This window comes from Podarcis liolepis (genome assembly GCF_965112155.1).
Source record: "Podarcis liolepis genome assembly, chromosome: 1".
Classification (NCBI taxonomy): Eukaryota; Metazoa; Chordata; class Lepidosauria; order Squamata; family Lacertidae; genus Podarcis; species Podarcis liolepis.
Window position 1 is genome coordinate 87,877,287 of NC_139554.1, and position 25,383 is coordinate 87,902,669.

Sequence of the window (25,383 nt, forward strand, 5' to 3'; positions counted from 1 at the left end):
GGGAACTCCCAGTTCCCAGTGGAGACCTTTAACCATGAAGTAGACTATAATTCGCAAAAGCTTGTGCCATAAATGTGCTGGTCTTTAAGGTGCCACAATACTCTTGGTTGTTTTTCTTGCAAGGGACTAAACAGTTACCTCTCTGAAAATTGTTAAATACGGTAGATTCCGATTGTAAGCTGTACTGCCAGAGTTCACAGTTAGAGACTGATATGTAAAACTCAGCAATGTTCTGAGTCCCTTGCTATATTTTAGCACCCTAGGTTTAGCTAAGGACAGAGCTTCTAAATGTAAGTAGCTTTATATTTGAAGCCCTTGCCTATTGTTATAAATTCAAATTAGGCCTCGAAAGCATTTTCTTCCCATGCAGCATGATGCTAAGGAACCCAGTGTGAACTGACACCATGCAAACCAAGTGTCTCAATGAATCAAAGACTTGCCCAGGCTTTCCTTGCCAATGCTGCTCCCTTGTTCACAAGGATCACATGACTGCACTGCGTAAATCATGGCACTTGCATGCTCATTTGCATATATGTTCAGCCAGCATGCATTTTATTTCACATGGTATTAATCCATGTGGAGAGACGCTAGCAGGGCTAGGATGCTGAACACCAAAGAATTGCATTCCCAAGGTCACAGGAAACGAAGATCACCAAACTACCTCGGTTATCTGTTCTCTCCACAGTGGTAATATATAGAAGAATCAGTTTTACTCAGGTTAAACTATAGTTATGAATCTGAATAAAATAAAATAAAGATTGACTTCTTTTAAGAAAGAACCTAAAAACCGCCTCCTTCAGTGGAGACTGCAGCATATTCTCTTCAAGAGATGTAATGACATTCTCTGCAAACCCAGCCAGAAGAAACCAGCGCCTGCGGCTTCCATTTTGAATCATACTCGAGCTGCCGCAAGATCCTTGTAAACATGTTACAGTAGGCTATATAAAAAAGGTCTTCTTGTGGTTGGTCATTGCTGGGTGTTAATAGCTTTCTTTATCACCCAAAACACCTGGAAAGGTAGCAGGGAAGGAAACTCTTCGCTCCCACCATCACAACAATCCTGCAATGAATTCTAGGCTGTGCTGTTAGCTTTTTCTTGTCCTTCAGTAATTTAAGTCACCCACATGCCAGAAGGAATTTCTACTCCAAAGTGAGGGGTATCAGATCTAAGATCAGAAGTGGATTTAGGAAACTGCACTGGGCACCAAGCGGAGGGGGGCACCACAGGTCTTCACGACTATGACACAGTGCACGTGCAAAACGGAAGATGGGGTGGAGCACAGACTTCTGGTCTCTCACAAGGTGCAGCTGAAATTTGAAAGACCAAAGTCTGCTCCTGTCTAGGATCCATGGAAGTAAAGCGCTGGAGTCAACCTGTCATTCCATAGGCTGCATTTCTATCCTGCCCCTTTCTCCAAGCAGCTCGGTTTATATCGTTTTCTTTGCCTATTTCATCTGTGAGGTAGGTCAGGTTAACGGAGAACAACTGGTCCATGGTCATCCAGTGAATTTTCTAGCTAAATAGGGATTTTGAATACGAGCCTCTAATCACTATACTACACTGATTCTCGGTATTTGTTGAAGAGCCAATGCTTCTCTGAGTCTCAGCTGCCCTTCCTCCTCCTCTTATTGCTGCATAGAGGGCTGTTCTTATTCTGAGCACTTGAGCAGGACAAGAAAGGCAACAGGTGTGCTAGGAAGGCCCGCCAATAAATAAAACCAATAAACAGGGAGGTGACAGCAGAGAACAAGCCAACAAAAACAGAGAGCGAATATAAGGCAGCTCTTGCTTTCAGTCGGAGAAGGCCAGACCCCTTGTAAAAACCTCCCAGCTCATCCATAACAGCCCAAGGCTGGCGTGTTTGCCCCTGCCATGCACATTATTGATTGAGATATTGGGCATTAAAAAACCCAGAGTCATTCAAACACCAATTACTGACACCCCTGTTAACACACATAACAAATTATCTTCCTTTGAGAAACCTCATAAAAATAGAGAACCCAATTTTAAGTGTTTCTGCTGTTTGTTCTGAACATAACAGGCAACATTCTCACAACCATATTCTGTGCCTGGCGGCCTGCTGAGCCCGAGATAAGTGTGACTATCTCCAAGTTCTATTAGTACATATAAATTATGCCTCTCCTCTCAAGGCGTTCACAGCACAACTGCCCAGCCAATAATACAATTCCAGCACGCTCAGGGCACCAATAAACAAAGCGAGACACAAAGCTTATGGCAACTAGTAAACTGCTCAATGTTTCCCATCTTGCATGACAGCAGGAGGAGGAGATGGGAGTAGTGAGACAATGGATCCATTTCCAGCCTTTAACATTTCATTTTGAAGGCTTTAAGCATGTGCATATAGCCAATAGCCGTCAGAGTAATATGTAGAAAGTCAAAACATCCAAGCTGCAGCTTGATGCTCTGAGCAGTATCCATCTGTCTCTGTGTTCACATAACTTCCTGAAACCATTCTTGCGTGGTTGAAATTAGAACAGCTGGTTTGGGTCTACTGCATATCAGGGAACATTTTCCAGCTCACTGTGGTTTTGGCTAACTCAAGAAGATTCACAGGCTTACATGTGAATCCTCAGAACAACCCTATCACTCTTTTTACACGTGGGAAAGTTGGACTGTAAAATGAGTGGCTTGTCTGATGCCATAAGGGTGGCGGAACCTGTAGCCAAATCTGCAGAAAACGGATCTTTCAGTTATGGCTGGGTGGCTATTATGGAGCCTTTTCGGAAAAGTACAATTCTATGGACCTGCTGTGTGTACTACAATGTGCTGCAGGTCAGCAAATAGGTGAGAATAACCAGAGCCTCAGAAACATAGGGCTCTCAAAACCTGTAGCCAACAGCAAGATTTTCAGACTTGGGATGCAATTCTCTTGCAGCCAGAAAATATCTCCCATGACCACAGTCCCATGTTTAAAGCCGCTGCACTACTGCTGCCTCTTTGAGTTAGTAAACTCTTGGCAGAAGTTTCAAATGGGTTTCATAAGGCAGCCACAGAGCTAACAGCAGGGCAGTTGAATGTTACACAATATTTTGCAGTATGCAGTCAACCCACTATTCTGACAGCAAAATACATTAACTTTCAGAACGACTGCTGATTTAATTGATTGAAAGCCAAACAATTAATAGACTAAACCCCCACCCCAAAAAAGGGGGCTAGCAATACATCTAAAATAAACTGATTTATCACAAATCTGTTCATTAAAGTTACAACCATGAAAGAAAACAGACACTTTGGAATATTAATCTTCTGGTTAAGGCAGTCAATTCACAGACCATCAGCATTTGGAAGCTCGCCCCAGGAGCCTCCTTTTGCAAAGATATGTCTGGATTCTGTGGCAAGGGAAGAAAAATAAGGGCCCTTCCAGACATCAGCTTTCTCAAAGGATCATGGGTTTTTTCAGATGATGGGCACCTGTAGGTAAGTTAACTGTGCCACTTGCTGTGATGAATGCTACTAGTGGACCAGCACGACAAGAGGAGAGGAGAGCAATCACCACACCAAAGAACTGGTGACAGACTCAAGCCACCTTTTTAAAAAGCCCCCCCCCCTCTGCTTATTTTCATGCCCTCACTTGGAAAGCCAAGGCTTTTAATTGCCCTTGAACTTGCCCTCCTTGTGATGAGGAAAGAAGATACCCGTTTTACGAATAAGAAGCCATGTTGCACAGAGTACAGAAATGACAAGACAAGGTTCCTACTAAACATACTTTGGCTTTTAATATATAATTTTTCTATAGCAACAATATTATTATCTTTACAACCAAGACTGTAACAAATTACACTGCATCAAGCCAGCCTTACATCTAACCCGTGCTTTTTGCATCAGTGGCACTGGCAACTAGGTGCACTGTTAGTTATGAAAACTAACCAAGACAGCTAAAAACTGGTGATTGTTAAGGAAATGGTTAAAAGGCAAAAACCTGACTTTGGATGTAGAAATTGGGGGTTGGGAGGAATGTGAGGAGGAAGACAAAGGAAGTTAAATGACTGATCTGAACTGTGTCCTGCAACATCAGGAAGAATGCTATGTCTGTACCACAGGCTGTGGTTGTGACTTTAAATGCTCCAAGGCAAGGGGAAAGGATGCAGCCGTTGTGGCTCCCACTCTTGTCCTCTGCTGATAGCTTCATCTACTCTTCTTTCAACTGCTGACAACTAACACTAGAGCTCTGCTGACTACAAAAGACAAATAGAAAGGGCTTGATGAAGGAACCCACGGAGCAGTATGGTGGGATATTCAGCAGCTGCTTCTAACCATTTGAAGGCATAGATATGCAAACTCACACAACCACTTCTGTGTATAAAAACTGGCTTGTGATTCACCTGGAAGGTGCTGCATTGGAAAGGACACATAAACCATGAGCTTCAACAGATAAACATTTGCAACGCAAGAGGCTTTTCTGGGTTGCAGTTTATGAGTACAAATCTTTGGAATCTTTTTTAAATTCTTCATTGCTATTTCAGGTGTTTACGGCATTCATGAAGAGACAATATTTCTGTTAGTATGCCGAAAAGACACACATATTTCTGGATGCGAAGTCTATTGGGATTTCATTCTGACAGCATTCCCTCTGCAGGCAGTGAGGTTAAGGCATCAAAATCTCTTGTGACTATATCAAAGGCCAACATATGACAACAACAGGTATCTGCTTTCAGAGAATGTGAATCTGTCTTATTAAATGGAGACTGAGCAGGTAAAATTCAATGCATTGCCTTGGTAATTTGTGACAAATTAGAGAAAAATGAAGATTTGCACCATCCTGGAGATTTCCTTGGAGCCAGTGCCCTCTTTTCTGGGTCGAAGTATCTACACCGGACTTCCTGGCCACACCTTTCTTTACAACCCATGTCATTCTCTCTGGAGCCTCAAAACATCTTCAGATCCACCCATTCCGAGACACTGTCCATCCACTTAAATCATGTCCAGCTGCAAAAGCAAAATGGCAGAATTGAAAATGGGGCCATCAATTTCAGGCTAAAGCTTGAGCAGGCCACGTACAAAGTGATGGTTATTGAAGAAAAATATGTACAGCCTTTTAAAACTTAAGTAAGAGAGATTTACTACTATGATATAGTTTATGGCAGTGCTCCATTCATTACAGAAACAAAAAAAGCAAGAAGGCTCGATTCAGTCTTAACGCAAAATCCTTTCTGACCCAGCAGCTTTTCCCACAGGTACCGAGGGGGTTTAGAGAAGGGAAGTCTGTAAATGTTAAGCCTTTACAGGGAACTTACAGGTAGAGGGTGACAACCAACATTAGTCACTAACACTACTAACACCCTCACCCTAAGTCATTTATTGCAAGGGCACAGGAATTAATTCCCTATCTTAATTCCTGATCCACAATTTGAGAACTGTTGCCTGATAAGATGAGAAAATATTTTACAACCTCTTGATTCAAATCTGGTAGGGTCACCAAGGCTCAGATAAAGCGGCTTTAGTGAGCTGGGTCTGCCTCATACTGCACCAGCCGCCGTCTCCCCCACCCGCCTGTTGTTGATGTTTAGTCATGTCCAACTCTTTGTGACCCCATGGACCAGAACACACCTACCCCCTGAGCACACCACCTGCCTACCCCCTGGGATACAGAAATGTAAGAAACTTCACATTAACATGAATATTTATCACCCACATCATCCTCCATTACAATCCAGTTACTTAAAGTAATCATGTTGGAATAATTCTTTAAAATACTTACCAGATCATCAACATCGCCGCCGTCATCATCTGCCACTGGTGAAGTTTCCATGAGCTTTTCTTTGGGAGCCAAGAACTATAAACAAACAGTTATTCAAATGTCAATTGGGAATTCCATTGTGATTTTTTATTATCTATAACAGTAACATTGAATAATAATAGATAGTAGAAGAAGCAAAATTAGAACAAACTTAAAAACAATTGAATATAGCCAAACAAACAAACAAATATTAGAGTCACAATACAAGACAAACAAATCAGTGTGTAAAAGTACGCTAGCAAATTACGTTTGACTAAATTTTCCAAATTTCAATTTTGTTCTGCAGTTTCTTATATGATTCTATTGCAACCTTTGATACTCAAAAAATGTCTCATTCCAACCTGGGTTAAAGTCTTTCAACCACTTAAGATCTCTAAACTGAGCAACGAGTCACAGCCACAGAGCACAGAAATGTTTTTAAAGTCACAAATTTAATCCAATTCAATTTTCCAGCAACAGAAAAAAATTACAAATGCTCTAACTGCAGCTCCCCAAATAAAAAAATTCACAATGTATGAGGGCTGCTCTAGTTGCATCACAGTCCAAAGGCCAGTGTTTCCTAAGCTGCAGGCAAATATTATTCTACACACAATGTTTAACTTAAGGCTGCTATGGCCTTTGAAGCAGAAAGCATCACGGATCTGCTAAGGTTATACAGCTGAGAAGACTGCAAAGTCTCAACACATCATCCCTGTATGCTTTTTTCCCTGACACTGTGGATGTAAAACCATTACTGTACAGGCAATATTGAAGTAAAAGCAAGTTGTCAAATTTAAAAGCCTTTTTCCACTGGAGCAGATCCCATTTTACATAGTTAATTAAGGTAAAACGCTATTTCTGAAAGTTACATATTTGCTCCAAGGCCTCTAGAGTGGCATCTCGGCACTAAATTAGATGTAAACAACACATCAGAGTCTTGAAGACACTGAGGATGAGAAATTGCTTAGCAACAAAATTAAACTTTTTATTTCCCATCAAGAAGGCACTGAGTATCAGCAGTTGATTTTTATTCTTTCCTGACAAGATCTGTTTTACATTTATGCAGAAGCAAAATTACACGTAATGGTTGTGCTGAAATCCATTACCTTCCTTGAGATAACGACAGGCTGTGCTTGGCAGGGCTGTTCTTATAACATTGCAGCTCTGTGCTCTGAAGAGGAACACGCTCCCCACCTGTGCTCTTTCATGAATATACTGCCTTAGAGAGAACAATTCTCCCAAGGACAGGAATTAAAGTCCCCGTCAATACAAGATGTGGGCCAAGGGGTAAGCTCTTACCCATGTAAATGGACTTACCTCATGCACTGTCCCATTCATGCAACTTAGAATGCCCATGATCAGTGACTTAGATGACTTGTCCTGCTCACATACTAGCATCACATACAAATATCTCATGGCACACAGTGTGTTTAAGTGGGATACAAGCTTACATGGGAAATGGCTTTCCATGTGCACTATGTGCTGAATAAAATCAACTTCAATGCCTGGATAAAATATTCAGCAGAATCAGCAAGAAAGGAGGTCGAATAGTAGCTTGTGCCACTTTAGAATTTAGGGGCACAATGCTTCCCTATGTAAAAAGCTTCCTGCGCATAGTAAACTAGAGGACCAGGGAGAAAGTTTCAGATAATATATGCAGGTAGGATATATTATTTATCTAGTATCATTTAAAAATGGCATCCCCACACCTTCAGTCTGAAGTGGTATAGTCCCAAATTCTACCATCTCACTTTGCTGCATGTGGAAGCAAAAACTCATTCACGAGAAAGATATAGTAGGAAGGACAAAATAGCTGGCGGACTCACTGAGCAGCTGGAGATAGAGACCTGCTATCATGAATGCACATCTGTGCACAGGCATAAAGCAAGCTGTACCAAGATATTTTGCTGCTTAAGGGGGCACAGGAAATGCCCCCCAAGACGGGGGGGGGGGGAGAGAGAACTGCTCTTTCCTGTCCAAATCTATTGCCAGAGGCAGTCATCTCACTCTGCCTAACAATAGGGCCGGCCCTAGCTGTACCGTTTTTTCACACTCATCAATCTGCACACCCAAAAGAACATTACCAGGCCTAAAGGTGGGTTAGGTTCGCCACACTACATACTGACAGAGTTTCCAGAAGAGAAACCTTTGCTTGTAAGCTACATATTTTTTTCTTAAAAAATAAAAATAAAAGGCACTCTACCCAATACCTTTTGGGCATCTTCAGCTGTCAGAGAGCTTCCTTCAGTTTCTTCTTTGGTGATCAAGGAAATTCTATCTATGAATAATCAAGCAAAAGACAAGTACCATACTATATTTTTCTCCGAGTGGAAGTAGAAGATTTTACGGTCACAAGACCAATGTTTTCTTGAGGTCCACAGGGTAAAACAGCTCTCACAAAAAAATCTCAAGTACCACGGTGTCTAAAAACAACTAATGAATGTTTGTAATAAATTAAAAAACCAACCATTTCAAGGTGTGTGCTTTTCCCTGGACCAACTAGTTTATAGAATACTAGAAAGATGACTTTGAGTTACACCAATTTTGCTCGTCTGGAGGGAAAAAAAGGAATAAAACAGGTTTTACATGGCATGCAGTGATGCTGATCTAGCCAAGTGTGTATGTTAGGTGTAATTTAAGTTAAGAAGTTAATGTGCCTAACAACTGGTTCCTGCACATATTCACCATGCCTCATGTAAGTCACACTTACAAGCTGCATTTAACCACTAACTGAGCTACTGTAACTCTGATGGAATATTTACTGAAAATTTAACTTTTGCAGGGACAGATGAGTAATATAAGATTGACCAACATGTTTAGCTTACATAAGGATCTCGTGTAGGGCCTTCAGATAGGAAGAGATGAGAATAAGGGTTGAGGAGACAGGATAGACGAGATTTAAGGAGTGGTTAAAAACCTCATGAATGGGCCATGGACAGGACCAGCTCCACGTTGCCTGAAGAAGAGGAGCAAAACCTTCACACACATTTTAAAGATGGCAAGAGGTTTGTGCTGCAGAGAATACAGGGGGACTGGGATGCAAGGAGACTAAATGCCAGGAAGGAGAGCAGCAGTGGTGGTAGGGAACCTCGCATAGGACCTAGTAACAGGAAGGGATGCTTGGAAGGAAAGGGTTTGTATGGAAAAGGAAGGCCAAATCCCATATGCCGATTGTAAACAACTAGAAAATACTGTTTGCTAGTGTCTAGCAATAAAGACACATTGTTACATTCTGCACAGTATATCCCAACATTTCCTTAACCAAAGCCAGTGCTCCCCTTTCACATCAATAGTTAAAATGGTTACATCAATAGTTAAAATGAAAACCCATGAGGCTTGTTTTTATGATTGATTTCATATACTGTATACTTTTGTAATTTTTGTGTGTGCTGCTTAGACATTTTTGTGAGTAAATAGCTGAATAAACACATAATAACAAATAAATGCAAGTGCATGACTAACAAAGCTATTAGCCACCATTCTCTGGAGTCCCTGACGTGAACACCTTTTGTACTAGTTTCAATTTCATCGCTCCGCTTTCTTTCTCCTTTGTGCTTACAGTTAAACCTCATTAACTCAAATGACACTAGTCAGGACTCGCACACGGCATGATGAATTCCGGATTCTAGGGGGAAATTGCAGCCACCACAACAGGACTGCCACAGAGCACACACTCTTCCTCAACCGTGGCAAGCGGTTACCTGAGTGCATCACTCAGTTGTGGGAGAGAGGGGGACATCAGTGGAAGGCGTGGGTATGTGGCCAAGACCCAGGAACATTGAGCTGCCGCCAGTATAGGAATATGTGGACTCAAGTTTTGATTATTAAAATGTCCTGGCTTTTGCCTTACTACCCAGGTATGGCACACACCCTTGCTTAATTCCCTATGCTTGGTGGTATCAATGTAACGTTCTGCTTTGGAACAGTGGGTTGTACACAATCAAGTCGTCCCATTAGCTCAAGGGCTTTCACCTATGCAATGGGACTTCTGCTCATGTGCCCCGCCCCATCTGTTCTGAGGGTTCCCAAGCTTCCAGAGCAGATCTGTGGGAATGTGGGAGATGTGGAAGAGTGGAAGTTCTGTGGCACAGGTGGAAGTACTTGTGCTAATGGGATGACTTTGCTAGATATAACCCAGTGTCTGCATGCAATTTTTAGTGCAAATGTGTATTATTATTATTATTATTATTATTATTATTATTATTATTAATGCATTAAATCTGAATACCACCCTTCATCTGTAGATCTCAGGGCAGTTCACAGCATAAAAATACAGGATAAAAACACAACACACATGTATTATATATTAATATTTTGTATCCCCTTTTATGGCACACAAGGAAAAAAATCAAATGCATTTCAGATCTACAAAGTAAGGTAAATAGATACAACTGGACAAAGTGGTAAGTAAAATGCTTTCCGGGGGACATAACAAAAAAGGAAATAACTGCATTCCAGAGCAGTCACACACACCCCCTACATACTGTACATAAAATAAAATAAAATAAAAAACCATGGTTTTTAATATAGATTCTCTGCAGAGATGTACTACAGGTCTGCATTCAGTCCACTCATTCTTCTGGAAAGAATTGTGAGCACAATCATGCAATTTCCGATTTGCCTCTAAGCTTCACTCCTCTCCTCCTCCTTGCACCGTACATTGTAAATAATGTCTGACATACCTTGTATTACAGTCTCCCAGAAATCAGTTAAATTTTTATCTTCCACTCTCTTTTTCAGGGCCTGCAGAAAATCATTAAAGCACTGCACCTCTGACAGCTGAAACAACAAGGATAACAAAGGAATCACAGCGATGAATAAAAGTTAGCATGACACCCGTGACACCATATTCTTAATTCATCATAATACTCTGCCTGAATAAATGGGGGGGGAGGGGGTAGCATTTCAAACCACTGCACATTTATCTGGCCTCACTCAGAAGCAAACTTCTAATGTGCGGTGAGTCACTAAAGAAATGACATTTCACAAAGCAGCACTGTCTTTTTTGTGATTTGCTTTATTCAAGAAGTTATTTGGGAATTGCACAGCTTCCTTTTCATCTAACGGGTCAGAGGTATTGTCTTTCCACATTTGAAAAGCCCCAGTGGAACTTGGTCTAAACTCTGAAGAGGCCAAAAGGCCAATATATAACACCAAGGTGTCTTTTAAGCCTCCAGAATGCCATAGCCATTTTAATTCTGTGCATCCTTTTTGATGTTGTCACGTCATCCCCCTACTCTCCAGCAATGAGTGCAGTTTCCACATGCGCATTACCTTAATAGCTTCCTCTCGGAAAACTTTTATGCAGTCGATGCTCTTCATATAATACAGATGCCCCTTGTTCTCCAGAAACTGGTGGATGTGGTTTATCAGCTGCTGACTAACTGAAAGGCAAGAACCAGAAAATTAGAAAAATTGCTCATAAGGCAGAATCAATGTGTATCTTGTGCAAACTACATATGCATTAAAACTAAGGTTGGAACTTTGACATGGGAAGCAGGGGCTTCAGTGGGCGGCAATAATTTATTTGATTTAAGGCAGGGATCGGCAACCTCTGGCCTGTGGGCCTAATTTGGCCTTCGAGATTGGCCTGCTGGGCTGCTTGGGGAAAATGACATGCCTGCTAGCTAGCACATGCCTGATGTCGTACAAGATGACAGGTGTAGGAAACTTCAAGCCACAACAAAAAACAAGAAGAATTGGGAGCATGCTCTTCAGAGTGCTCCCAACTCTTCCTTTGCATCAGAAAGGCTGCATTTTTTGAATTTGGTGTCTTTTTGTTTGCATGCCAATCACTGATCAGTGCTTACAGCAAGCCCTACTAGAATCGCTGCCCAAAGCAAGGCTTCTTGGGCCACCTGCCTGTCAAAAATACCCCATAGGGAGAGAGGGTAGGGAAGCTTGGGATCTTGCCCAATCTGATTTTGGAAGTTCACCATATAGGAACTGTTGTTAAATAAGAGCCCATAGAATAAAATCCACAGAAGAGCCCATAGAATAAAATCCAGATGTGCAAAGCAGACTAGGCAAACCCAGTAGCTATAGTTGGAAACAGGATAAAGATTTGAGCCCATCTATTAACTGGTGTTGTAAAATTAGCAAACACTGTGGTAATTAAAATGCAATTTTGTTTCTGTTCATGAAAGGAAATACAGGATCCAAAATACTGATTGTAACGTTTTGATTCTCCTTCTTTCACTAGGCTAGTATGAAAGAAACATCATACGCAAGACAAAACTGGGTCAAAGTGGTGGGGTAGGAATTGAGACCGACCGAGTAGAAAGTAGAAAGACATGGCATATCCAATCAATGAAGGCAACACCTCCTAGAGGAAATATTTCCTCTTCACATAGACAGTAAAGGCGCGGATCAAAAGGTGATATTGCTCATTAAGTCCTGACCAATAGTTACTGAGACCTTTATCACATTTTACATTTACATTTATCGGAAATAAAAATGCTCATATGAAATACCAGTTAAGTATATTTTGCCCTGTTGCACTTTACACTTCTATAGCCCAAACAGAAACTACAGTATAAATAAGATGAAATAGGAGTGTTGTGAGGTGGTTGAAGAATGGTTTTTTTTAAACCTGATTTTTAAAATTCTCAGTTTCACTAGATACCCCTGGGGGGGCACAATTTAAAATGCCATTTGGATGCAATGCAAACATTTTAAAGGTCATACAATCTCTTAAAAACTGAATATGTGAGGCTCTCTGAAAGAAACTGAGAGAAAGCCCATTTCCCATATGCTGAAGAACAAAGGACAAAATGTGTGCCTTGATCTTGATAAATTTGTTATCATGCAGAGCAGGGCATTTTTCAGCTGGAACTCACCGGAACTCAGTTCTGGCACCTCTAAGGCGGGTGCCATTGCCATTATAAGAGAACAAGGGAGGCGTTCACAATAAGTGGTAGACAAAACTTTTTTCAAGGCCTTAAATCAGGGATGAAGAACCTCCAATCTATGGGCCAATCTTGGCTCACCAGGCTTCACCTCCCCCCCCAAAAAAACCCACTCACCTGTCAATCACCTAATGTTACTTGTGATGTGAGCAGATGACATTTAAGCAGCAGAACTTAACACCCCCACACCCCACACATATTTTGTATCTGGAGATGTTTTAGCACATGTTAAATTTCTATCTGTAAGGAATATAACAAGCCTAAGTCAGCCTAAGCAATCTACGACTCAAAGCAGTAACTCACCAATACATTTTAAACTGAGTCATTGTTTTAATAACAACTTCCATTAATGGGATAATAAGAAACATAATCACTGAAGGAACCATTACAACTTATTAATCTCCAAGGACACAAGGTAACTCAAAGCCTTGCTGCATCCTGGAATGTAAATGAAACTGAAAACATGCTTTCAAGGCCCATTAGCTGACAAAAATGATCATAATATTAGAAAGAATGTGTGTTAATAAAATGTGTCCTTGTGTGGATATATGGGCATACATAATTGGACCCCAATGTAGGGAAACCTATCCATAAGCAGAAGGAGGTTTCTGCACATTGGATAGAATCCAGTGCCGGCACGATCTGAGAGGCAGCAGGATCTACAAAGAGCCTCCTAGCTGAGCTGAAGCGATCAGTGTTTCTTTCAAGTCTGAAAGAGCTCACCACACCATTAGCATTGTGCTCCTAGTGAGAAGTTGTCTGTGGGGAGGGTTGGGGACAGAAATCTGTGGACAAACGATAATTCACAAGTTATTCCCAAAAGTGGAGCTTAAAAAACAAAAAGGAGTTTTGGCATGTGCAAGCCTGTCCACCAATACTAGTGCTGCAGATACTGAGAAGCCACTAAGTAGCTCTATAGTTCCTTCGGACACAGTTTTTAAATTGCCTTCAGGTATCAGAGGCAATATACAGTGATACCTCGGGTTACATACACTTCAGGTTACATACGCTTCAGGTTACAGACTCCGCTAACCCAGAAATAGTGCTTCAGGTTAAGAACTTTGATTCAGGATGAGAACAGAAATCGTGCTCCGGCGGCGCGGCAGCAGTGGGAGGCCCCATTAGCTAAAGTGGTGCTTCAGGTTAAGAACAGTTTCAGGTTAAGTACGGACCTCCGGAACAAATTAAGTACTTAACCTGAGGTACCACTGTATAGCCATTACAACCAGTAGCCACTGATCATGATTAGCCATGATCACTGGCAGTCTTATCCTCTGTGAATTTGCCTCATCTGCTATTAAAGCCATCCGAGTGAGTGGCATGTTGGATTATATGTAAATTTGGGTGCTTTTTGCCCAACTGTTCATCACTTTACATTTGCTTATACTGAACTGCATTTACCATTTTAACGCCCCTTCACCTAGTATAGGGAGAGATCCTTTTGAGGCATCTCACAACCCAGTTTTATTATTATTATCTTGTAGTAGTAGTATAGCTGGCACTAACTATAGTAGTAGCAATGACAGTCTGGCTCCAAGAAGAAACTGGAATAAATGTACAAATCAATGAAAACTTTACAATTTCAGCTCCACAAGTGAATTCACTCTTCCCGCCCTCCCCTCTCATGGCTAATGAGTTTCTCATAAAATATTCTAATTTCTTACAAATTGCAACAATAAAAATTAAGCCCTGCTGTTCCCCCCACCTCTTAGTTCTGGAGCGCTGCTTCTTCATTGATGTGTTAAATTAAAACCCCAGGCACCAAGAAAGTGTAATAGAAGTCTTCATTGTGAGAAAGGAGCTTCAAATAATTCTCAAGTTTATCCTAGCACGTTGACCTTTTCCCTCCATTAAAATAACAACCTGGTTTCTCTCCTGTGACACTAGCAGATTTCTGAACACAGACCTGAGCCCATTTCTGCTTAGTGATAGCACTTTTTGGTAATAGCTCCCCCGGGGACTAAAAATCTGCTTGAATCGTTCCATGAAGCAGTAGAATTCAGTACTCGGCTCTGGGTCCATTTCAGAACGGCTTTTGCCCTGGTTATGGGACCGAGACGGCTTTCGTCGCCCTAACAGAGGATCTCCATAGATAGCTGGATCAAGGCGGGTCGAGACTGCTGATTGTTTTAGATTTGTCAACAGCCTTTAGATATGGTTGATCACGAACTTTTGGACCACCGCCTTGCCAACGTGGGGATTCAGGGCACAGTCCAACAATGGCTGTGCTCCTTTATCTCAGGTCGGGGACAGAGGGTGGCACTAGGGAACAAGATGTCGCCGCAGCACTCCTTGGGGTGTGGAGACCCACAGGGCGCAATCCTTTCCCCGACGCTTTTCGATATCTTTATGTGCCCCCTTGCCCAGATTGTCCGGAGTTTGGGGCTGGGTTGTCATCAGTATGCTGATGACACCCAGCTTTATCTGTTGATGGACAGCCACCCTGACTCGGCCCCAGACACACTGACCAGATGCTTGGAAGCTGTGGCTGGATGGCTGCGTGGGAGCCGGTTGAAGTTAAATCCTTTGAAGACAGAGATTCTCTGGCTGGGTCGGGATGACATGGGGTTGGGGGGGGCAACTTCCATCTCCTGCGGGGGCTCAATTAGTGCCAGTGCCTTCTGTCAAGAGCTTGGGTGTAACCTTCGACGCCTCCTTTTCCATGGAGGCACAGGTTGCAGCCACAGCAAAGGTGGCATTTTTCCATCTCCACCTTATCAGCCAAAGTGATCCATGCGGCAGTCACCTCCTGGCTTGATTATTGTAACTCGCTCTACACGGGGCTGCCCTTGAAGCTGACCCAGAAACTCCAGCGGGTACAGAATGCCGCGGCGAGGTTCCTTACGGGGTCCCTGCCATGGGACCACATTCATCCAGTGCTACCAGCTGCACTGGCTCCCAGTGGAGTACAGGGTCAGGTTTAAGGTGCTGGTTTTGACCTTTAAAGCCCTATGTGGCCTAGGACTCTCATACCTATGGGACCGCCTCTCTGGGTATGCCCTGCGGAGGACCTTAAGGTCCACAAATAACAACACTTTGAAGGTCCCGAGCCGCAAGGTGGTTAGATTGGTCTCAACTAGAGCCAGGGCCTTTTCAGTACTGGCCCCGACTTGGTGGAATGCTCTGTCACAAGAGACCAGGGCCCTGCGGGATTTGACATCTTTCCACAGGACCTGCAGGACAGTGCTGTTCCACCTGGCCTTTGGTTTGGACTCAGTCTGACCCTTATGTTTCCCTCCCCTTATGGTTTTTAATTTATGATCTACTACTAAAATGAGGCCGCATTTTAAATTGTATTTTAACCCGTATTTTAATTAACTGTTTTTTCTTTTACGTTTTATTGTAATTTTATTGGTGTTAGTCACCCTGAGTCCAGTTCTGGCTGGGGAGGGCGGGGTATAAATAAAAAAATTTTATTATTATTACTAGAGATAAAAAAGAAATGTAAGGCAGAGCGACTAGCACATCGAATCTAACACAACATACACACATACAAATCCCCATGATCTCATATGACTCAAGAAAAGGGATGTAAATCTGTGGCAAACCATCTGCTCTGCATGCAGAGAGCCGCAGGTTCGATTCTCAATATCTCCAGGTAGGTCCTGCCTGAGAACCTGGAGAGCCACTGCTAGCCAGTATGGACAATAAGGAGTTAGGTGGTCAGACCATAGTCAGACAAATACTCCTAACTTGTTATAGGGCAATTGCTTATGTCCCCACACTTGCCAATTCCAACAAAGTGAAAGGGAGGAGGTGGATGGGATTTCCCCCACTGAAAACGCTACCTTGTTTCAGCCCTATCCAACCGCAAGCAAATGTGGGCAGTTACCTGAGCCCCCTGCTCCATCTGCTTTCAAGTATTACAATAACCCACATAGCTGCATGCAATGGTGTTGCCCAGGAGTTTGAGTGAGACTGAAGGGCTACAGCTTAGTAGCAGAGCATCAGCTTTGCATGCAGAAGGGCCCAGGTTCAGTCACTGGCAACTCCAGGTAAGGCTGGGAGAGACCCTTGTTTGAAATCATGGAGAGCCATTGCATGTCAGTGTAGAGAATATCAAGCAAAATGGGCCAATATTCTGAACATAGGCAGCTTCCTATGTTCCTATGACCGTAGGAAAGGAGGAATAAAATAAGAAACTGAGTCATTAGTGCCATCAGCCCAGTCCTGTGGAATGCTCTATCCATACAGATTCAGCAGGTGCCTTCTGTTTTAACCTTTCAATGCTTGCTGAAGACTTTTCTGCACCAGCAAGCGTACACAGGCAATTAAGAAAACTTCGTTCCACAGTAGTTAGTTGATGTTCTTTGATTTTAATTTTCTATGTGGCTTTTTTTGACCCATATGCTTGTTGTTAAGCGCTTTATTTTTTATGATACAGCAGTATATAAATATTTTTATTAATAAAGAAATGATTATGTAATCTGGCTAGAAACCCTACCCTCTTTTTCCATTCTCTCCATCACACACACACACACACACACACACACAGTCCAAGGCCAAAGGCGTAAAGGAAATAAGAGTATTTCAGGTAACAGATTATCAAAGTATGCTAATGCATCAAATGAATATCAAATATTTTGGGTCTATATATGCTTTGGGCTTCCCGGGACTTTGCTGAAACAACAGAAGTGGTCAATGCTGGTATTTTTTTTTAAAAAAAGCTGACACCGACTCTGCAACCAGCACACACACTCTGGATGTTTAGAGTCCGCAGGGTCACTGCATCCTTTGTCAAAAGGGTCCTCTGTTCAAGGAAATGGAACTTGTTGGCCAAAAGGATCTCTGACCTCAAATGCATGTACTGCCAAATTTTTCAAATCAGATTTGTCATCACTGACAAATCACTCACCCATAGGAAGAAAAAAGAAACTGATGCAGAACGGTCTTGACGGGACTTCAGCTTGAGAAAAAGACTTGGGAGGGAAGGACATCCTCTGCCCTGAATAACTATTAAGTAGGAGATTTGATGTTTCAAGAGAGAACCTCCTACCCCAACCCCCCCCCTTTCAAAAGCCAGAACGTTTGTTTAAAAAAAAAAAAGTAAACTTACAGACAAGGTTTGATGCATTTCACACACACCCATAAGCAGATCATGCAAACACAGAACCTGCTATTTAGTGTAGAATTCAGCATCCTGAGTACCTCAGCTGTCATGGGGGGGGGGGAGTGTTCCATTAAGTTTCCAATCTTCATAGTTAAGAAAGACAAAATCCTTCTACAGTGGAACCCTGTGTTATGTACCGTCCTGCTTATGAATGCTTCAGGTAAAGAGCTCCGCTAATCCAGAAGTAGATGCCCCTTGTTGCAACCTTTGCCCCAGGAAGCAAGCGGAAGTTGTGCGGCGGTGGCGCAGCGGCAGCAGGAGGCCCCATTAGCGAAAGCGCGCCTCATGTTAAGAGCGGTTTCGGCTTAAGAACAGACCTCCGGAATGAATTAAGTTTGTAACCAGAGGTACCACTGTATTAGTAAATTAGGGAGAGGGCTATGCTCAATCCTTCGGGCAAGGTTTCAACATGCAGGGAAGAGGCTTTTTTCCTTTCCTTTCCTTTCCTTTCCAAGATGGGGTAAATTCAAAAATGCCGTTTTCCATCCGCACTCTGAAATAATGCAAGCAAAAAGTTCTGCCAACTCACTCTCATCCAGAGTAACCAGATACACCTTTATACCTGTATAGAAGAGGAAACTATTAAAGGTGCAAGAGATCTGTCCCCTTTTGCACCTGGCCACTCTAGTTTCACACGATTTGGTAAAATGCATCAAATTGTGACCTGCTACTACTTAATAGCAGCAGCACCAACTCATAATTACAAGGTTTGATGTATTAATTTGTCCACCTCAGTGCTATTTCCTTCAAGGATTTTCCCCCTCCCTCAGAAAGCTGAGATTCTGTGCATGAGCAGACTCCTCCCCTTTAATGCACGTAACCTTTATTATAATTATGTACAGGACTGTGTGTATGTGCACACTTTAAAAGAAACTGAGTATGGGTTTTCTGGACGGCATCTATCTCTCTTTTGAGTTTTCATGCTTTGAAATAGGCAAAGGACGAAGTAGGCCTACAAGGTCTCGCAGTTGCCCTGAACCTGTCAGGTGTGGGACAGGTACACCCATAGGGCCAAAATGAAAAGGAAGAATCACACCGTAGTGGCAGAAAAAGGCACTATAACTCAAGATGCGCCAAATTACATCCGGAAGGGAAGAATCAGGAGCACATTCTAAGTGATGGCAGGTGATTGACAGGTGGGTGGCCCCACCCACCTCTCAAAAGTTGCCTATGGCGGGGGGAGTTTTGGATCTTGCCATCTCCATCCCTGACATAAATAAGATGAAGTTAGAATAAACAGTTTCACCAAAAATAAAAATAAAAATAAATACTTGGAAAGTTAAAATAATGTATTTGCATTACATCCAAAGCTATTTCTTGGGTTTTTTACTTTTAAATTAACACACTCATATGCTGAATGGGAACACTTAAGAATGTCACCAATCTCTTTTTCTTAATGAGTATGTAGACCATATCCCACACAATCTACCCTGTAATTATAAAGCATTCTGCAAGCGGAAGGTAAATTGGCACTAAGTGTCCAAGCCATTCAAGCAAAGACATTAGACACTTCAGAAACAGCTAGCGAGCCGACAGTTTTCCATCTACTGAGCTGATTTTAATAAATGCATGTTAAAGACACTCCAGTCTTACAGAACTAATGTTCCTAATGCACTATTTATTTTATTAGCTATGATTTTTAAAGTACATGTGGTCTAAGTCAACAACATTTTGCTAAGTTCACCATTTTCAGACCAATCCCTCCTCTCCCTCTTATATCTGGGGTGGGGGAGCTTTGGATTAGGTGAAGATATCCCTCCATCCAGCCATGGGCATAGCCACAATTTTTGTTAGGGAGGGACAGGCATTTTGTTGGAGAGAACAGAACCTCAGTTTGCTGTCTTTTTATTTATTTTTATTGACTGGGGGGCAGCTGTCCCTCCCTGCCCCCCCTTGGCTACACCCATGCATCCAGCTCTCCCACTGTCTGCCAGAGAGTGTAGAGTGGTGCCTGGATCTTAAACTATTCTCACTTCCGTAACATGATCACATCATGCCCAATCACTGTGCCAGCCTGTAGATGACTGGTTCAAAATCATGCCTGATTGTGTCCCCCGCACACACACATACCTTCCACGGCAAGCAGCCAGGATGAGGCACTGGCCTCATCAATCCCCTCAAACAGGAGTTTGGATTGTGTCCTTAGAAAATTCAAAGTATTATTGCTGCCATTTGACATAATTAAGGCAGCAACTGTACTGGTGAAGATCAGGTGAAAAGACAAACATTATAAATGGTGACTAAGAAGAAACTATTACAACTGTACACAAATAAACCTGAGCAATCAAAAGTCAAATTTCAGTAATATAAACAATAAATGAAAATGCCACACCTATCCAGTCCTATTCCATATATACCAATATTCCTCCTACCGGACACAAAAAAATTACGTAAGTATAGAGGAATACTCATTTATCACAATTCACGCTGTCTTCATAGAAGTACAGTCATACCTCAGGTTGAATGTGCTTCAGGTTGAACGTTTTCAAGTTATGCTCTGCGGCAAACTGGAAGTTACGGAGTGTGTTACTTCCGGGTTTCGCCTCTCGTGCATGCACAGACGCTCGAAATGACGTCACCCACATGCGCGGAAGTGGCAAAACGCCACCCGCGCACCCCGTCTTACGTTCTATTCAGGATGCGAACGGAGCTCCAGAATGGATCCCATTCGCATCCCGAGGTACCACTGTACATAGAATTTGGCTGATTAAGAAAAAGTGGGTTGGTGGTTTTTGAGCTCAGAATCCCTGGACCCCAAATGGATTGTCAAAAGCAAATAGAAAACAAACACCTATCCACTTACCATCCTTGAAGTCAACATTTTTCTGCCTCACCAGCACTTTGAAGTTTTCTGCAGGATTAACACTTCCAACCTACAAAATAATCCAGCAAGGGTTACATCTTCAGCCTATGTTCTGGTCTCACTTACTAAAGGGGAACACCCAATGTTCCTGTAACTTGATTTCATTGGTACGTATCCATTCAGGAACAGCATGTCCTCAACAATGCCTTAACAGGTATCAAGAACAAAAGCAGATTCGCACGGAACACCCACCCACTGTGAATGAAGTTTGATTGCAATTAACTTTGTCATAAGAAAAGGAGAACAGCAGGGAGCTTGGCCAGTCCCTCTGCCTGCCATTCCACTCCTACAATATTTCTTTCTTCAAGTCAACAACTTATGCAACATTTTCTGAATATATACAGTCGTACCTTGGATCCCAAATGCCTTGGTACTCAAACATTATAGCTCCCAAATGCCACAAGCCTGGAAGTGACTGTTCCGGTTTGCAAACGTTCTTTGGAACCCGAACATCTGACGGGGCTTCCGCAGCTTCCGATTGGCTGCAGGAGCTTCCTGCAGCCAATCCGAAGATGTGCTTTGGTTTCCAAACGTTTTGGAAGTCGAATGGACTTCCAGAACGGATTCCATTTGACTTTCAAGGTACAACTGGGGAGAGAGAGAGAACGAGAGAGAGACTACGCTCAGAGGATACAATCTTAAGCACCCTTACTTGGCCATAAGATTCCATGGTCATACTGCTGCCAAACAAATGTGGTTATGATCAAGGTATATGCGAGGCCTAGTTAATATACACGGCTTTCAACCCATGCAACTTCTGTATCTCAGTTCATGTTGGCGTCATCGTGATTATCTAAGCAGCTGCTTCTGCGATCTGAAAATTCTTAGTTCACAAGATGCACTGCTCCACCAGTAGACCATTGGTATGTGAAGGGGGCAAAACAGTGACATATAAAATGTGAACTGATCTTGAAACATAACTCACTCATCTAAATTGTGTCTCAGAACTATCGTTGCCAGTATGGCATTCTTGGGGAGTAAAAGGGACATTTCAAGGAGCCTGTGTGTTTCTCCATCATCTTACCCAAATGAAGGCAAGCACACTTCTCCACTTCCCTATCCATCACCACATCTGATAATTATGTGGGGAGAAACTGGCCTATGTGGACACTAGAAATAACCCCATGTCAGGGCGTGACATGCTTAGCATGACAGCCAATCTAACCTATTAGCACCTGCCAAAAATACTTACCACGGTGACATTGCCTTCAGCAAGGTTTGCAATTCTAAAGTCACCTTCATCATCTTCTGTTTTTGCCTTTTTAGCATTGGGCCCATCTTCATTACTGGAAGCAGACAAGACAAGGCTATCAATCTGAAGAAACTATTTCAGGAATAAACTAACAGGGCAATTTATATCTTAAACACACATATACTGTGAAGATAGTTTCAAGAGCAACACTTCTAGTTATGCAGCTGTATTTCGGGCTCCTAACAAATTATACCTGTTTCAGTCAAAAGGGAATCAGAAAATAAGGAATCAAATTTGACCCCAGAATAATGGGGTAGCCAACAGGAGAAGGCTATTGCTTTTTCTAGGTCCCTGTGGGGGGAAAGGTATTATCCCTATAGTTTGCCAATATGGCAACTTGGGTTTTTATCTATCTGCGTTAACACTTACATGATATTATGCATTCACATCAGATTTATTTTTCTTGATTAAACTGGCATGAAAGTTAATGGAAATTTAATGTTTAAGAAGGAAATCTATTTACCTTTCCAATGTAATTTTCTAGTTCATGTCGTGAAATGGGTAACTATTAAGTATCTGTGTACACTGAAGACCTGTATGTCATCAAACCCATCTCCTTGATCAACACGCATAAAGGCTAGATCAACTTGCAGCTGTCAGTACTTACATGACAAACCCCAATTAAAATATGCAAGACCTCTCTGTCACACTGGATAGCCTTACACTACAATCAAAATTGCTTTCAAAAGCCAAATATCTAATTTTTAACAAGTAGTTTTAAACTCATCTAAATCAGACGCACATCTAGCATACTGCAAGAAGTATGAAGACTCCAACAGGAATTGAGATTGTGACCTGATTCGCATGTTATTGCAGCAGCTTGGGGGCTGCTTATCTGTGGTCTGAACCCACTATTTTTTGGTTTATCGTATCAAGAAGGAAGATGCACGTGAGATGAACGGTAGAGTTACTTCTAATGCCAGTGTCTTCTCCCCTTTTCGTGTGAAAAGAAACTACACTGTCTATCTGGCACATACAGATTCTCCATCCAGGCACCTAATTTAGCAGGCTAGGCCAACAAGATTTGTTTTATTCTTTCCAATGTATTCTAATTTAAATTTGTGGCCACCCCCACAACTTAGCATGGGAAACCCTGGTTAAAATAGCATCCTTATGAAAAAACAGAGTAAAACTTGGCACGGTTAAAACCGTTCACCCTTGACACACATCTAAGGGCAGTTCAACCAACATTGCTGAAATATTGGTATTTTTATTTATTTTATGACATTTCTATACCACCATTTTCTTCCAAGGAGCTCAAGGTGGTGTGCATGGTTCTCTTCCTCCCCATTTCATCCTCACAACAACCCTGTGAGGTAGGTTAGACTAACAGATGGTGACTGGCTCAGGGTCACCCGGTGAGCTTCATGGCTGAGTGGGGATTTGCACCCTGGTCTCCAAGTCAAGCACTAACCATTACGCCACACTGGCTCTTACACTCTCACACATTTGGCATCACTCTGGAGAAATAAAGTTCCACAATAGCGGAATGGATACTGAAAGCATAGCTGTCAACTTTTCCCTTTTTTGCGAGGAATCCTATTCGGAATAAGGGAATTTCCCTTTAAAAAGGGGAAACACTGACAGCTATGACTGAAAGCCCTCTTCTGTGGGTCCTTGATAGTTAAAATTAAAAGCAGAGATAGCCTGCTCAAGAGCAGAGCATGCTTTTGGTCTACCTCAGCTATCATAAAAGCCACAGAGAAGGTGGCATTCTCTGAGCTACGCTAGAGAAAACCATTAAGACATGGGTGGGAACATCAACACATGCCCCCCCCCCCATGTTTGCAAAGAGGCATCTTTGTCCTTGAGGTTATGAGGGCACAAAAGACAGAAACTAGGTCTACATCCAACCAAAATACCTGCATCTCTTTACACACAAAGGTAATGAAATCCCTCCTGGCCAACACAACCTGAGATTGCAGGTGTAAGGATGTGGCTAGAGGAAACTGAATTCGCTAACAAACAATTTGCACCAGGCCTATGATAACTTACTTATCTTTGAAGATATGTTGAGCTGTTTTCTGCTCTTTAATTTTATCTGCTTCCTTCAAGGGGAAAAGCACTTTTAATTTCTCAAGGGGAGCCTGGCATTTCTCAGTCACTTCTTGTGGTGTCCCCAACATGTCTGAGAGGTGTTTTTCAATAGGAGGCAAAGGTGCATCAGGATGGAATGCCTTATGCTGTAGGCACTGATGGGAAAGCAAAAGAGGACAAGCGATTATGTTTGTCTGTCTGTTTCTCTCTCACACACACGTACACACAAATATACATACATATAACACAGTATATGAGAGCTGGACCATAAAGAAGGCTGATCGCAGAAGAATTGATGCTTTTGAATTATGGTGCTGGGGGAGACTCTTGAGAGTCCCATGGACTGCAAGAAGATCAAATCTATCCATTCTTAAGGAAATCAGCTCTGAGTGCTCACTGGAAGGACAGATCTGGAAGCTGAGGCTCCAATACTTTGGCCACCTCATGACAAGAGAAGACTCCCTGGAAAAGACCCTGATGTTGGGAAAGATGGAGGGCACAAGGAGAAGGGGACGACAGAGGACGAGATGGTTGGACAGTGTCCTTGAAACTACTAACATGAGTTTGACCAAACTGCGGGAGGCAGTGGAAGACAGGAGTGCCTGGCGTGCTCTGGTCCATGGTCACGAAGAGTTGGACACAACTAAACAACAACAACAGCAACAAACACAGTACATGGGGTTCACTTTGGTTTCTAATATGAAATATGCCTTTCATGTAACATGGGATTTGTTGTGGAGCAAAGTTCAAATATTCCATGGCATGAAATTTTATAGAGTTAAATCCATTTTGATAAATATTGAAATAACAACAACAACAAGGCAATTTACAATAAAGATAAAAACATTTCAATAAAAACATATTCCACCACAAATACTATAGTCAGGAACTGTTAGAACTGGCATCAGAGGCCAAATAGATGTTTTTTTAACAACCAATGGAAGCACAATTACAGTCTATATTTCAAAGGAACTGTCATCCCACAAAACGGGTATTACCGCAGAGAAGGCCCTGTTCCAATTTGCCACAAGATGAACTTCTGCAGCCCCCAGCACAACTAACTTGTTGTGGACTTGTTCTCAAGATTTTAGTGAATAGGCAGGTCTGTGTTGTGGGAGGCTTTCTTTTAGTGACATTCAGTGAAAGATGGCATTCTGGGATCATATGAGATTACAAGTAATAATCTGAGGTGAAAGTGTTCATGTAGCACGAGCATACATAATGCTCACTGATGTAAGGATAATGAAATTTGGCTTTTAATAGAATAGTTTATTACTGAATGTTATGGCTTTCTGTTGGCTGCAAACCACCTCGAAAGGACCCTGTCCTGAAGCAGATTTGTTGGATTTATATGAAACTGATTTAAAATCAGCAAGAAAAATGCCAATTTACATTAGTTTTCCCACTGATAGTTCCTTATTTCCCTTATAATTTCCCCAATTTTAGATCAAAATATACTGATTTTTTTTAACTAA

At 42.2% G+C, this 25,383-nt stretch overlaps 1 protein-coding gene across 2 annotated transcripts in view; it reads right to left on the reverse strand.

The window, feature by feature from the left end:
• Positions 1-3,712: 3,712 nt before the first annotated feature.
• XRCC5 (X-ray repair cross complementing 5) overlaps positions 3,713-25,383 on the reverse strand; it is a 39,793-nt gene continuing 18,122 nt past the window's right edge. For both annotated transcript variants that reach the window (XM_083489611.1, XM_083489610.1), the window contains exons 14-21: positions 23,867-24,063; positions 21,812-21,905; positions 20,560-20,629; positions 11,013-11,122; positions 10,421-10,517; positions 7,949-8,016; positions 5,721-5,795; positions 3,713-4,948 (exon numbers count right to left, since the gene is read on the reverse strand). In XM_083489611.1, coding sequence (XP_083345737.1) covers positions 4,934-4,948; positions 5,721-5,795; positions 7,949-8,016; positions 10,421-10,517; positions 11,013-11,122; positions 20,560-20,629; positions 21,812-21,905; positions 23,867-24,063 — 726 coding nt within the window. In that variant the 3' untranslated portion in view covers positions 3,713-4,933. The remainder of the gene's footprint in view (positions 4,949-5,720; positions 5,796-7,948; positions 8,017-10,420; positions 10,518-11,012; positions 11,123-20,559; positions 20,630-21,811; positions 21,906-23,866; positions 24,064-25,383) is intronic.